General features: G+C 37.1%; 1 protein-coding gene across 1 annotated transcript; it reads left to right on the forward strand.

Moving 5' to 3' along the window:
- The first annotated feature begins 776 nt into the window (after positions 1 to 776).
- On the forward strand, positions 777 to 15,606 carry LOC141399738 (uncharacterized). Its single transcript, XM_073978985.1, has 3 exons — positions 777 to 1,444; positions 14,922 to 15,194; positions 15,267 to 15,606. The coding sequence occupies exons 1-3, from the start codon at positions 1,373 to 1,375 to the stop codon at positions 15,390 to 15,392; spliced, it is 471 nt and encodes a 156-aa protein (XP_073835086.1). The 5' UTR covers positions 777 to 1,372; the 3' UTR covers positions 15,393 to 15,606.
- Positions 15,607 to 16,944: the final 1,338 nt, after the last annotated feature.

The raw sequence follows: 16,944 nt of genomic DNA on the forward strand, positions 1-16,944 counted from the left end.
GTATAGTTCCGCGTTTTGATTTTCGGTACATGCTTTATAACCCTACCAAATTTCAGCTTAATCGGTAGAATAATGCGACCAATCATTTCGGTATGATAATAAGGCTTAAACTTTGAAAATAGGTACCGTTCTATGGAAAGGTGCATCAAAACGTAAAGCTATACTGACACATTCCTGGTGAAAAATTTTGCAGCCCCAAGGAAAACGAAATAATAAATTTCAGCCATTTCGGTGTGATATTGAGGCTAAACCCCTTAAAATAAGGAGGTATTGGCAAGTTTTGTGGCCCTAAAGAATACTAAATAGCAATTTTCAGACATTTTGGTATGATAATGAGGCTAAACCCCTTAAAATATCGGAAATCGGGAGGTACCGTTCTAAGGAAGACTAAATACTAAATTTCTGCCAATTTATTGTTATAAACCTTGAAAATGGAATGTTTTTTAGCCGCAATGAATACTAAATACCAATTTTCAGCCACTTCGGTGTAATAATGGGCCTAAAGCCCTTACAATACCGAAAATCGGGAGGCACCGTTCTATTGAGGCTATCTCATAGCCGATTTTCAATACCAAACTTCCTAAGAGTAATAAAAACTTCTATACCAAATTATAAGCAAACAAAATAAGCGTTCCATAATGCGATGGAGTGTATAAAAATCGCCACATTAGCATCACTACATTGATGCATACATCATATGTGTGGCTCACTTGCGTTATTCTCTTGTTGGCGCTCGTGGAGACATACACTGTATGAAAACATTCGTCTATTCTCTCGCAATTGGACATGAGTGAGTAATGGAGAAGTGTTTCCTCAGTTCAAAACAAACCAAACAAGTGGAAACACGCGCCGTGCAGTGAAAATCGTCGTAGACAATTCTAACGGAAATAAATTCGAAACGCGAATTAAATGTAAAGAAACAGAATACAACACGCACACACACATCAGAATAATAAAAGTCACCTAGATTTACGCATGACATAATTAATAAATCACTTGAATCAATGAGAAGAAGAACAAAAACGACAACTAAAGGCATATCAAATACCTAAGCCTAGCCGCCGCAACAAATAGAATACTAGCTGACCACCATTCTAAGCCCCCAATGTAAACCGGAAAACACCCGAGATCACAACAATAACAAGTAATGAAGAACTTACACAAAACAATATCTATCGCACAGATATCTTCTACTAAGTTCAGTTCAGTTGATTTGTTGTCGTTTACGACGTTTATCGTTCCTTCGTGACTTCTTCTAAAAAATCTAGCTTTTTTGCACTAAATACTTATTGCTGCCCGGCAGATACATATACGCAGAAAATCCAAAGAGTGAGCAAGGGAGCCTGCCTGCCTGTCTGTCTGTCCATCAAAGATGTCTGCTCCATTGGCTTATGATGGCACATATCTAAAATCTATTTCCGGTATTTTAAAAATCTGTTGCATGGTAGGTATGACTGGATAATGAAGCGGCAGTCAGTTATATGTGTGTGTTTTTGTTTTGTAAATATAAAGCTCATAAGAATCTTTGATTATTCACCCATTCACCATCATCATCATCAGTATCATCAAAAGATGATGGCTAGTGTGTGCCTCAGTGCGTTTATTTGTATCGGCTGACTCAAAGGTTTTTTTTCTCCGTTGGTTACGTTTCTCCCTGTTCACCCTTTTGTTTTACTAATTGTTCCATTAAAATGTTAAATGATTGATATTTCATATGTAGTGAAAGTGATTGAAAATAATTACGAAAGATAACAAAGAAAATATGTACAAAGTGGAGTGAAAAGAACAGATCCATCGTAGAAACATTTTAAAACCATTGAATTTATCTATGAAGGAATTTGTGGAATTCCATCAAATTTGTGAGCAGATGTAACTAAGTAAAGAGTATAATCAACAACAATAAATTATGCTAGGTGGAATGGTTACTGTCATGCAGCGTAAGAAGTGCTTCGTTTTCATACCCACAATATATCGGTCACGTAAAGGTTGCTAATTACATGTAGCGTTGACGTATACCGACAATCCGGTGTAGAAATATTTTATAGCTCCAACGGAGACTAAATAACAAATTTTAGCCATTTTGGTTAAATAATGACTAAAACTTCAAAATACCGAAAATCTGGATTGTTCTATCTATATCAAAACGTTTACCTGTACCGGTGCCGTTCTCTGAGGGCTATATCTAAACGTGGACCTGTACTGATAAATTTCTGTTGAAAAATTGAAGATCAAATACCAAATTTTAGCCATTTCTGTGTGATAATGAGGCTAAACCCCTAAAAAAATACCGAAAATCGGGAGGTACCGGTTCTATGGCGGCTATATGAGAACGGGGGCCCGTACAGACAAATTTCTGGGAAAAATTTGTATATCTCCAAGGAAGACCAAATACCAATTTCAGCCATATCGATGTGATAATGAGGCTAAAATCTTTAAAATACCGAAAATCGGAAGGGACCGTTCTATGGGGGCTACATCAAGAGGTGGGCCTGTACTGACAAATATCTGGGGAAAAGTTTTGTTGTTCCAGGGAAGATTAAATATCAATGTTTACCTATTTCGGTGGTATAATGAAGCTAAATCCTTAAAAACCCGAAAGTCGGGAGATACTGTTCTACGGGGGGTATGTCAAAACGTGGACCTACACCTGCAAATTTCTGGGGGAGAGTTTGTAGCCCCAGGGAAGAACAAATAACAATTTTCAGGCATTTCGGTGGGATAATGAAGATAAAACCTTAAAATACCGAAAATCGGGACATGCCGTTCTATGGGGCCTATATCAAAATGTGCACCAATGTTATATTGGTTATTTTCAATAACCAACATCCTAGGAGTAATTAAAATATCGGAACTAAATTAAAGAGTTTTATCTTAAATATTGCTAGCTGTATCTTTATTTCAACAACCGGACATCGTTATATCGACTTATATCCGTTTCAAACGGATATGGTCTAAAGATTGACCTTAGCAATATTTTGTCCAAACTTAGATCAAGTTCGAAGATTGACCATATCGGTAAACGGAGGAAAAACACGCCTCTCTAACATATATCCCAAACATATTTTGCAGCAAACATATATTTGTTTGCAATCAGTCGCAAACATAACATATGTTTGAGTCCTGCAAACAAATGTATGTTTGGGTGCAAACAAATAAAAACCCAAAAGCCACAAAAAAACAACCAACACATGCACATGAAATAAAACACATCTTCCTCAAATCATCATCATCAGCGGAAAATCGAAATCGAATGATTACATAATGTAATTAATAGGTACATTCATATTTCAAATATGATGTATTGATGTAATTACCAATATTAAATGCGATTTCTTCCTTGTCCAATAAAATATTTCCATTCACCTTTTTGATTCAATTATAAAATGTATTGGGCATTTAATTTACTAAAAATCACAATTTCTTTAAGAAAAGACAAAACACTGATTTATTCACTCACTTTACCGTCTTTAACGATTCTATTTAGAGAACTGAAAAAAGAACAACATAATTAATACCATTTTTTTCTTTTCCTCTTCGCTCGCTACGTTGGTTATTGCGTCTCCTATTACACCATACACACAGCTCTTTATTATAGAACAGCATTCCGTAGCCGCGAGAGCCTTGTTGTTATTTTCTTTGACAAAAATCCTAAATCCTCTCTCCACCCATGAAAGATATGTTCTAACATAAAAATATGTTGGTACCCAAACAAATAAAATTGAGATATGTTACAAAATGTTGCAAACATATATTTGTTTGGACACAAACAAATTATGTTTGGATCCAAACAAATATTTGTTTGGATCCAAACATATTTCTAACTTATATTTTTCTGGGTGTAAACTCCCACGGGTACCTCATTCACAAAAGTTCAACATTTGTTCACAAAAATTGTGTGTATGATAACTCTTGAAGAAAGTAGCCGATTTAGTCCATACCTCCCACAAAACATTTAGGAAAAGTGCAGTTTAAGGCCCGATTCCGAATCGTTTCTTTTTTACAACCGGTAACTCTCAGGCAGTTACTTCGACGGTACACGTTTTTGGTGCAAGTTCATGCTGAGAATATTCACAGAAAGTATGAACCGGTGTTTAGTAGCTGGTGCGCACGACAACTTTCGAACCAGATACTGCGTTCGTCCCAGCACTGCATATCGTAATATTTCAAACAAATTTTGGATCTCGTAATATTTTGTCTTAACTTAGTTTAAGTTCGAAAAGTCCAATATTTTTATTTTAATGCAGTTTAAAGTGTCGGTCCTGTTACAGCGATATTCTGCTTATACGCGACCAACTGAAATTACTTATTGGCGCGATATCTATCGAAAAGAATGACACCTAAAAGAAGAACCACTTCCAAAATCGATTAAGCTGGTCTATTCCTTCATGTACATCCTCCGCAACACTATTGAGCTTTAATCCAAATCCATATTTTGTCGGCAAGCTCATACGTCCAAAAAAGGCTACCAAATTCTGATCTGTACAAAGATGAAAGTTTCAATTTACGCAGACTGAGGATATATCTGTGTCGGCAAAGCCGACTGATACTTTTTACTTGTTATTTAATATTTTACTTTATTTTACTTTTTTATAGGTTGATTAAGATAACATGCCAATAGGTTGGAGAAAACACTATTATAGGGAATTGGTTAATATACAATACCAAAGGGTTAGTGAAGATGTCATTCCACGGGGTTTTAGCGTCCCATCTCAATTTGTCTGGATGCTAGAGTGATTGCCACAGACGGGCGGACATTCATATATCGACTCAGAATTTTACCCTGATCTAGAATATAGGTTCGCAAATGTGCATTACAAACGAAAAACAAACTAATATTACCTCCATACCAAGGCTTCGGAGTCGAGCCATTTTTGGGCAGACTCCGACTCCAGTCCAATTTTTTTCTCAACTCCGACTCCAACTCCGGAGTCGACTCCGAAAATAGATAAAATAAAATTCACAAATTACAGTCATTTCAGTTTGAACTTTCAAGATACATTACGAGTACATTGGGAGGATACCAAAACATAGTTGTTCGTTTTTTTTTTTTCGTTGACAATACAGAATACAAAGTAACAAGCACTTCAGTATACTTCACACTTCAGAACATGTAGCAAACCCCTTCAAAGCAACCGCAATCGGACGGTATCGTTACAAGGTTTCTCTACCTAAACACCAACATACGAGTATATTTACAAATTTCCGAATTTGACTTATGTACCCAATGAGACTCAAAATATCAAATTACCATAATTACTGTCCGGTAACACTCTTTGTAATTTTTTGAGTTATGGAAAATTAACGAAATTTAACACCGCATCGTGATAGAAGACCAAAAGAGCCTATTTTCCCTTAACATACACTTTCGTGGTTAAGGTTACTTGAAGTTCACATTTTTAGGGTTTTTTTATGTTTTCTCGATTTTGCTTGAAAACGGTAAGTCCTATCGAAATAGGGCTAAAGAAAATATTATTTCTGCAAAAATTCACTACAGGATTGACCTTTACAATTTAGTAGGTTTTACCATTTTTGAGATATAGAAGTTTAGGTCACATTTTTATGTTTTTATTATAAGGTTTTCACCGTTTTGCTTGGGAACGGCAAGTCTTATCGAAATGGGAAAATCATATAGCTGTGGAAATTCTCTACAATACTGACTATAATTTCCTAGGTTCTACCATTTTTGAGATATATAAGTTTAAGTTGGTAAATTGTAGTCATGACATAGTTTTATAAAGAGGCGATACAGTCAGTGCAGAGAAAATTTTTACTGCTACAACATTTTCTTTACATCATTTCCATAGGACTTGCGGTTTTCAAGCAAAATCGTGAAAATTTAAAAAACCCCTATTAGCGTGAAGTTTGGCCGCGATTTATTTAAAAAGCCCTCCGGCTATTGCAGTTTCAGAATCCGCGAAATCTTTTCAGGTGTAAGCTCCTTCCATTTAAATTTGGTTAAGAGTCACCGTGGTAAGTCTTTCGTATGATTTCCCTTAAAGTACTACAAGGTCTTTCATAGAAGTCCAACAGGTTCTTTTACAGCAGACATAAATGACTTCTAATAATTTGGAAGCATGCAAACATTATTCCAATCAATTGACCAAAAAATGCTTCCGATATGCATTTTGTAGTCAAAATAGAGATTAAGAGTTTTTTTAAACTATGATCATTTAAATAAATTAAATTGATTTGACAACTTTTGATAAATGTAGAACAGATTGTTGCCCGGAGTCGGAGTCGAGCTTTTTTTCACGACTCCGGCTCCGACTCCGACTCCAGCAAAATTTGCTAGACTCCGACTCCAGACTCCGACTCCAACTCCGAAGCCCTGCTCCATACTATGGTGGGTATGTACGGGCGGGCCGAAGTAAAGTACGGGCGGGCCGAAGTTTGCATATCATCAACCGTAAATGACTGAAACTTAAAAATACCTAAAAGGGGCCGTACCGTTCCATGTGCCTATTTCAAAACTTCGTTCGTTCGTTCACAAATCCTGATTTTTTTTGAGTTTGCTTCAAATCGGAAACAGATCTTTTCACCAGCATTGGTTTTCATATATAGTCTAATATCATATTTTAGATTTCTACTTAGGTTTTCGTTGTGCTGGGTCAGAAAAATTCAGTGAAATCTTTGGAAAACCTACATAATGCCATGATGACTGCTACTTGTGCGTTGAGATAATATGATCAGAATAAATCCCTTTAGGATATTTTCAGTTAATTTAATTTCTACGGCTAAATTCCTACATTTCTTAATGCAAAATTTTAGTCATAGATTTGATATTCGAGTACAGATTTCGGTTACGGCTTATCTAGTAGCCTTCAATTTTTCAAATAAAATATCGAAATTATGAAAGGGGTATAAATTACAATTACATTAAAGCAAAATTCGTTATTACATAGACAAATAGTAAAATGTTCTCTTGTTTCGAGTTTTTTCAACTTGTTCGTTTTTCAATTTTTCATTATTTCTATTATTTTTAAATTAATTGAACTGATTTAATAAAATAAGATTACATTGACCAACTATAGCCCTTTCATACTGTCTACCTGTTTGAGGGTTAAACTTTTACTCATGGCAGTCATTTTATAAAATCTACTCATTCTCTCAGCATGTTTCTGGGTCATTAACATAATGTCAGTGTCATTACAAATGATGTCATGAACACACACAAAAGGACAACAACGAACGTTTGTGGAATTCCTACAAAGGAAGTCATGTTATTCCACAGTGCAATCATAGAAATATATATTAGCCAATACCGTATAAAAGGAGTGGTAGAAGTAAAACAATTTGAGCTAGCCCGAGTCTACTGGACGTTTTGTGGATATTTTTGGTTTCAAACATCAACACATGCTAATAAAACGAGTAGACTTCGATGGTAATCTCAATTCCATATACGTCAAATAAATCGTAGTTCTAAATCCACTGTATTTTATTTGACGTATATTGACAGTTTAAATCATAGTATAAGTTCATAGTCTAACAGGCGTTTAACGGGAGTATGTATGTTTATAAACAATGATACGATAAAACTGTGCCTAATCGAAATAACGGTTTTAAATCCCAAGTACGAGTATGTTTGGGCGAAATCCGTTTCAGACAATTACCCCTGTCGTCCGTGTCCCTTTCTGTGTTTCTGGCTGGATGGCCCGATAACTCTCGAACGGATCAACCGATAATATTTCTTAAAGACAAATATGGACTATATCGAACTACTAATTAGGGTATCTCCCACACTCGTTTTCAAAAATTTCCGCAAAAATTCAGTTTAAGGGCATTTTTAAAATAGTTTCGAACAGATTTCAATGCTTTTACAATGCTTTTCAGGAGCAAGTCCATATTCCTTTGTACATCGTAAAATTTATTCCAAACGGTCTATGTATATCGGACAACGCCATCAGGCACCTCCCTCACAAAAGTTCAAAATTTTCGCTTAACGGCAGAAGAAGAGGGTTCTAAGATCATTTTGAAATATTTATCGAAGTGATATAACGAGTTTTTGGGGCAAGTCCATACTTCAAGTCATAATGGTCCAAAAACTCTAAAAAATACTACGATGATCAACTTTAATGACTGGTGGCCACGATAATCGAGAAAAGTGTCTGACATTGGTCTAAACTTTGCACACTGTAAAATTTCTTCCAAACGTTCTCAAGTTCCAAGAAGGTCTATGTCCAACAACAACGAGGATTGTTTTAAAATTCCCATCGAAAGTATTTCATGTGATTATGATTACAACGATATAATTTTCTTAGTTGGTTAATACATGCTTCAGACATAATGATCCAAAATGAGTAAGAACGGCGTTAAGTTCGGCCAGGCCGAACTTGTTATACCCTTCACCACGAGTCGTATTGAAGTAAAATGGAACAAATAGTTTCCTTTCGGTTATAAGGACGACTAAATACCAAATTTTAGCAAGTCCGGTAAAACAATGTGGCTAAACTTCAAAATACCGAAAATCGGGAGGTACCGTTCCTTGGGACTATATCAAAACGTCGATCAATACCTACAAATTTCTGTTGGAAAGTTTTTAGACTCAAAGAAGACTAAGTACAAATTTCCGTTATTTCGGTAAAAACTTCAAAATACCGAAAATCAAGAGGTACGCTTCTATGGGGGATATAAGAACCCGCGGACCTATACTGATAATTCTCTTCTGGAATATGTTATAACCCCATGAAAGACTAAATACAAAATTTCTGCCATTTCGGTGGAATGTTGAGGCCACAACCTTCAAAATAGCGGAAATAGGGAGGTACCGTTCTATGGGTGCTATACTAAGACGTGGACCTATACCGACAAATTTAATATGGAACGTTTAGTACCCCAAATGAAAACCAAATGCCAAATTTCAGTCATTTCGGTACAATATTGAGGCCGCAACTTTCAAAATATCGGAAATGGGGAGGTACCGTTCTATGGAGGCTATACTATAGCGTGAACCTATACCAACAAGTTTCTGGGGGAAAGTTTTATACCCCCAACCAAGACTAAATACCAACTTTCCGCCATTTCTAAGGAATATTGAGGCCACAACCTTGAAAATTCCGAAAATCGGGAGGTGCCGTTCTATGGGGGATATATGAAGGCGTGGACCTATACCGACTAATTTCATGTGGAACGTTTAATATCCCAAATGAAGACCAAATATCAAATTTCAGCCATTTCAGTGGATTATTGTGGCCACAACCTTCAAAATACCGAAAATCGGCAGGTACCGTTCTATGGGGGCTATATGAAGGCGTAGACCAATGCCGACAAATTTATGTGGGAACATTTTATACCGCCGACGAAGACTAAGTACCAAATTTCAGCCATTTCGGTGTGATAATGAGGCTAAAACCTCCAAAATACCGAAAATCGGGTGGTACCGTTCTATGGGGGCTATATCAAAACGTGGACCGATATAGCCTATTTGCAATACCAAACATCCTATGAGTATTAGGAGTAGAAATTTCCATACCAAATTACAAATCTCTATCTTAAAAATTGCGAGCTGTATCCTGATTTCAACAGACGGATGGACGGACAGACGGACATGGTTAGTTATATCGACTTAGAATTTTGCCCTGATCAAGAATATATATACTTCATAGGATCTCGGATGAATATTTCGATGTGTTACAAACGGAATGACAAATTTAATTATACCCTCCATATTATGGTGGAGGGTATAAAAATCCTACGGTGACCAACAATACTATCTGAGATATGGGCCTGAAATGACGCAATATGAATGTATTTATGTAGGTCAGTCCTTGAGATTGATAGTGGGTAAATTCCCATTGGGCAAATACCATTTGCGGGTATTTATTTATATTGAATCGCAAATACAGGATTTCGGTTGTGAAATCGTTTCAAAATGGACCTAAGTATTTACCCAAATATTGAGTACAAATTATACTATGCTACAAAAGTTGATCAAAAATATCCAAGGATTCTGATGTAAAATTTCTTTCGTGTTGGGGTCCATGGACAGCGAGAATATTTTAAAAAGGTAAATGTAGTTCAAAAATGGGGCTTCTAAGATTTTAAAATTTAAACGGGCATAACTTATTTTTTACACAACGGATTTTTATTGATATTTTTTCTTTTAAATAATGTCTTTCGAACCAGCTATTAAATTTTTAAACCTGTTAAGAAATGGTTATGTTATGGCGGTTGAAGTGTGAAAAAAACGCATCAAAACGGGAAAATGCTTTTCCTCGTGCTCTACGCTGGTTAGAATATACAAAACAGTGTAATTATTTATTTTTACCAAAAAAGAAATTTAAGTTAGCTTACGAAAACGGGAAAAACTAAAACGGGAAAAGCTAATGAAATCGGTTGAACAATTTATGAGTTATCCAATTTTGTTGTTTTAATTTTTTTGCTTTTTTATGCATATCCCTGTATCCGTCTGTGGTAATCACTCTAGAATCCACAAAAATTGAGATGGGACGCTGAAATTTTGGAAAGAAGAGTCTTTGTTTGCAGGTAGGTCAAGTTCGAAGATGAACAATATCAGTCGACTTTTAGGTATACCACCATAACGATAAAAATCGCTAAAATTTCAGCTTCCCATCTAATTTTTTGTGGATTCTAGAGTGATTACCACAGACGGACGGAGGGACGTTTAAATTTACCGCTATAAAATCGAAAAACGAAATAGCCCAAAGGAATCAAAGGTTTTTTCGTTGTACATAGACCCCAACACCCCAGCACGACACAGTGTTATTAAAGCGCCGAACCAATTGACGTAGGTAGCATGCCGGAATTTGACTCAAAATATTTTTGGGCTATGCCCAAACTTGAGCCTACCCCACAAACGTCTAAAAATGTATCCCGAAAACTTCCAAATTCCAAAAGAAATAAGAATTTGTGCTATATCAGCCCACGTTTTGGTATAATCACCATATAACGTTACCGCTCGATTTTAAGTATTTTGAAGTTTTTATCCAAATTGGATATAATTTGGCACTAAGGGTGCAAAGTTGTCAAACAAATTCTAAACCAAAAATTGTGGACTTAGATCCACGCTTTGGAATAGCCCTCATATATCGGTACCACCCGAATTTAGGTACTTTCACGTTTGTAGCTATATTTTCAGATCGAATTAGCTATTATTTGACATTTGAGGTTCCTGTTGGAGAAAAAACTTCTCCACCAAAAATTTAAGACATAGGTCCCCGTATTGGAATATCTTATACTGTTGTCGCCGGTTTCAGATATTTTGAAGATTGAACATTGGTGTCGTTTTTTATTGGGATAGCTGTTACAATTTTGATTTTTCAAAATAGTCTGGCTTTATCCCATTGTTGTTGTTTTAATATTTAAAACAACTAATTTATTAGTGGAGAAGGTTTGGTATTGTTCGCCAAGGGGTAAGGCAGGGAAGACTAGTTTCGATCCTCACCACAGGATCTCATCAAATTCTTAAACAAAATATTGTGAACATACCTCCACGTTTTAACGTAGCCCCCATATATCGGTACTATACGATTTCAGGTATTACGAAGTTGTTATCTAGATGTAGAAAGTTGAGAATTATGAGGAATTTTAGAGTGGTGATGGTTTGGTTAGGTGAGGTTAAAGGACGCGTATTAGTAGACAGCTACTTCACTTGGATAACTTGTGATAAAATGCAGAAATAAATAAGTTGTACAGACAAATAGGTGGAAAGATGGAAAAAGATATATGACAGAGATTTAAAAGGGAGAGAGACTGATTTGAGAGTGATATTAAAAAAATAGTGAAGATTATAGGAGAGAGTTTGCCATTTTATGAGACAGTGTTTTTTTCTCCCTGAAGCATTGATGTCAACGCCTGCACGTTGTCGTAACAACAGAGAATAACGAATTCAAATGAGAGCTATGTCAGCCGTTGTTTAACAAAGGGGCATTATTCTCCCATCAATCTATCACATTTATTTTAGACACCAATGCCCTGAAGCCACTTCAGACCCTTGGCAAGGAAGCTGACTTGTTGGCTCGTTTTTGCAGAAGGTTGTCAGAGATTGGATCGTATGTTCACCCGTGATTCGCAGTCTGCGGGTCGTGAGCATTGGACAGCGACATGATAAGTGCTTCATTATCTCTGTTTCTTCCTCGTCTTCGCATAACCTGCAGTAGTCAACAGTATCATTTCTTTCCCATTTGCAGGGCATTGATCTTATTCTGCAGTGATCGGTGATTATTCCCACCGTTAATTTCTGGAGGAGATGGGCCAGATGGGCCTTGGAGAATATGGGCCAGATTGCCTTGGATAATTACATCTAGATTCGTTGTGCAAAATCTGGCTAGCATTGTCTAGATATCTTTGTTCTAACTGCCGCATGAAATGTCAAAGGGGTGACTTGATTGAGTAGTCGACTTGAATATCGACTGACTCCGCAGGGCGTCATTTCGTCAGCTATTTCATTTCTTTCGATGTTGCAATGACCTGGGAACCAACACAAGATAACGATTGATTTTAGCGCTTCCAAGGTGTTCCTTAATCCAAAACCGCTGCAGACTTGATAGAGTGGAATCTAAGTGATTTAAGAGAGCTTGACTATCCACATAGATAGTCACCGGTCCAGATATGTCCCTTTTCATGTTACTTATCAACTCTGCTCCTTTTTTTGAGTCAATCCATAATTCACACTCTCTAGCTTAGGAGTTTCCCCTATACTGATCAAATGGATTTACGGATTGCTCAGAGCAACTCAAATATCGGTGAGAATTCCGTTCGGAACTCTGTGGAGTTTTATCACCACTGCTGTGACTTCTGGTGATAAACGAAATTCTTAAGCAATTTGATAAACTAGGAATAAAAACGATAACTTACACTGACGACGTGGTCATATTGATCAGCGGGAAGTTCCCACAAACTCTATCAGAACTCTTGCAGGGAGCTACAGTCAAACTATAGAGATGGGCACACAACAATGGTATTGGAGTGAACCCATCCAAGGCAGAGCTGGTTCTGTTTATGAACAAGAGAAAAGTCAAACCATTCACCTTACCAACGCCTGATGTAGTCACCCTAGAACACTTTTCAGAAGCCAAGTGCCTCGGCATCGTCCTGGACCACCAATTAACGTGGAAAAGGAACGTGGAAAGAGCCCTTTATCCATGCAGGAATTCTATTGGTAAGAGTTGTGGACTGAAACCACAGTTTGTCCATAGGATCTTCATGGCCATAGTATGCCTAGTTCTTACTTATGGTTCTCTGGAAATATTGTAGTGCAGTAGCTGGCAGCCAAGACTGCTCTCCGGTTCAAGCAGATAAATTCATGGCGCAACTCCGAGTATGGACATGCTTTAATTTTACAACGATCGGAACTACCACTGGTATCGGAGGTAATCAGTGATTATATATCACCAAAACTACACTTCGACGAGATTAAAGTACAAATACCCCACAGGGAAGCCTGGACCCACAACTCCCCATCTCTCTCTCTCTCTATATATATATATATATATATATATATATATATATATATATGTATATATATATGTGACGGCGTCTTCCAAGCTAAAATCTTTGCAATTCTATGTTTCGTTGGCTGCTGAATGGTAATGTGGTGGTTGTCGAATGCCGTCAATAGAGACTTGGAAGAGTATCTTCCAGTGATCAGAGAAGAAGCTCATTATTAATGGTTCTATTTTGAAAAGTGCTCTCATTACCCCTTTTATATATTCTAAGATTATGTCTCAAAATAAGCGCGGATACGGACTCACCCCTGGCATTTGTGTCGCTGCTGCCCGAGTGGAAATGGTGAGCATTGGCATCATATCCTAGGATTATGAGGAATTAGGTCCCCGTCTCCCTTTCGAACCTCTCCACACATTAGCCTGGTGGGTCAGGGCTTTCAAAGAACACGTAGATGAATGAGACTTGCGTAGACTTGCGTTGGCTACTTCCATTTTGCTGCCGCGATATTTGCTCCGCTTTCTGATGACTATACAAGTTCTAATCTTATCTCCACAAAGACAGTTACCTTCCTGAACGCGAAAATCTACAATCGTTGTCCATCTTGTATGCGTGTTCAAACCCCAGTCTTTTACCGTAGACGCCAGCACCAGTACCTTCTTCCATCTATATAGAAGGACAGACCTTACAGAGGAGGGTTACTTGTTAACGACATCAACATCTTCCAATTTCAAGGCTGGTGACAACTGATCGCTAAATTTCCTACGAGGGTTCACTTTTATGACAGTCCAGAATTGTACCTGGCTACTTGGCTTCGGAGGAGAGATGTAGTTGCACTCCATCCACTACTGGTAGGGCACAATCGCCGAACTTACGCTGTTATCGTGAACAATGTTTGCTTTGTTTGTTTGCTTTGGCCTATCGATACAGCTTTGATTAGTGCCCTAAGGAGGACAAGCTAATTTGGTCTGTTGTATTTCGGTGCAAGAGACTTTCACCTCTTTCCAGCATTTGCTATATTTTCGGTGAAGCAAATTGGAGCATATACCATCAGGACCATGTGATTTACAGAGTTTGAATGAATTGACTGTCTATTTTACCTCGTATTTACAAACCACCTTTCCAATGAGATCCATATCCACCCTGTGTAAGTCCCTGCGTCGACCCAAATTTACTGGTGAACTAATTGCAAGACAAAAGAAATGAACCCCACATAATATGTATGTATATAAATCGACTAAATCGCTTGAACAAAAAACCAAGTGCTACGATTATGGATTAAGATACATACATAGCACACAATCATGTTTTACAACAAACATTACGATATATTCTTAAATACATCTATATATCTATACACTATACGCATATAAAAGGCTAACATTCATATGTATAATTTTCTTATATTTTTTCATGAAACCCCACTTCTACTATTTACGTAACTGACAATCCTTTTTGAACAATGAATGCATCTTTGCTGATATCGCCACACTCACACTCACCCTCGTCCCTCAACTCAGATATGTTGCTTCCTTGGATTCCTGTGCATTGTTTGCAGCTCAGTGCAATTACATAATTTTCGTGGATGTTTCTACAATGCAATCGTTGGACTGGCGTTCCTGTGTTCCGGATGTATGCTGCTCGCTCGTCTCTTTCAAGTGTGGCAGCGTAAATTCTTAACATTTAATGCCATAAAATATGAATTGTACGTGAATGTCTTCTTGGCGTGCTGTTGTTTTATTGGCGGCTGTGTCAGTATCTCGCTGGATGTGATAGCTTACACAGTGGCAACAGTAAGTATTCAAGTGGAGTTTCCCCTTTTCCAATATTTATTTATTGTTTGTTTTCATCTCTCTCTATTTCAGTTTTTCATTTTCCTCGCATTTAGCTTCTATGTGTTCGATGCCTATTTGTGTTATCGCATTTATCGCCAGTGCGATGCCCAAACCCAAACGCAGACACAAATTCCAACTCAACCTCAAATGGCTTAGCTTTAACCAAAAAACAAAAACCGAACTGTATTTTATTTAAAAAAATTTTCTTATTTATAATTTTGTTGTTGTTTAGTTTATCGTATCATAAAATGAGCGGATGGATGTATGATGCGTGACATAATATTTTATTGTTGTGATTAAAATTATCGAATAAATTATGCCTAGATTTAAGTCAAGTGTTAATAAAGTGCACAAACAATTTGATAAAAAATTAATTTAATACTTATTACACAGACACTCACAAACATATAGGCGACCTGACATAATTTTGGGCCGTTCAGATCGCGGTCGTAAAGCCCAATTTCACTAGTCACAAAGCCCAAATTAAATAGGACACAACGCACAATTTTTATACACTCCACCAGGTTAAAAATTCTGAGCCGATATATGCATGTCCGTCGTTGCGTTTGTTGTAATCACTCAAGCATCCAAACAAATTAGGATAGAACGCGGCTTTTGCTTGCAGGCAGGTAAAGTTCGAATATGGGCTATTCGGCCCACGTTTGTTTTTTTTTCACAAAACATCGCCAGCTTACACGGTTACTTGCTGTTGTGCTTGCATCTACCCATGTTAGGTTGTTTTGTCTTAGTTCTTGGGTTATTGTTCGTCGCCAGGTGTTTCATGGACGACCTCTATTTCGTGATCCTTGGGGATACCATTCAAGCGCAATCCTGGTTATGCTATGAAATTTTTTTTAAGGTGTGGGCAATCCACCTCCATTTCCTACGTCTAATCTGCTTTTGTATGGGTTCATGGTTTGCTAAGTACCATATTTCTATGTTACTTATGGTGTTGGGCCCGAATATCCTGCATATGATCCTGAGGCATTTGTTTATGAATACCTGTAGCTTTTGCGTGATGGTGTTAGATACAAGCCAGGTTTCACTGCCGTATATTAGAATCGATTTTATACAAGCTTTGAATATTTTAAGCTTGCTTTTCCTGGATATATGCTGCTCTCCCTTTATTTAGCCTATTCATTACGTCCGTTTCTGCCTCACCATTCGTTGTTACAGTGCTTCCTAGATAGCAGAAGCTATCGACATATTCAATTGCTTGGCCTTGTAACATCATGTGTTCTGTACTGGCGTTGTTTATTCTCATGGCCTTTGTTTTCTTGATGTTAATCTCAAGTCCAGTATTACGAGCAAGTCTATCCAGGTCTTCAATTTTGACTGCATGTTGGATATCTTGTGAGAGGGAAAATGATGCAATCTGAAATAAAAATGTAAACGTTGATAACTTGGAAACGAGTTGAGATATTTTAACAATTCCAAATACAATTTTGTAGGCTGAAAAAGTGTCTTTCAGATGGTGTACACAAATATTCCATTAACGGTAACGTTATACTAAAATTTTGTCGGAAAACATAAAATGGACATTTTTGAAGTGAGCATTAAAAATGATGCACCACAATAATCGATCAATAATTTCGAAATGTTTCGCTTTTTCTGCCATTTTAGTAATCAGAATGGTGGAATAATTGGTTCCCTTTCGTTTTCAGTAGTTTTGTCATTGATTCCGATAGAAAAAATGATGTTCCTGACG

This window comes from Musca autumnalis, unplaced genomic scaffold (genome assembly GCF_047663935.1).
Source record: "Musca autumnalis isolate F117 unplaced genomic scaffold, ASM4766393v1 scaffold_3, whole genome shotgun sequence".
Taxonomy (NCBI): domain Eukaryota; kingdom Metazoa; phylum Arthropoda; class Insecta; order Diptera; family Muscidae; genus Musca; species Musca autumnalis.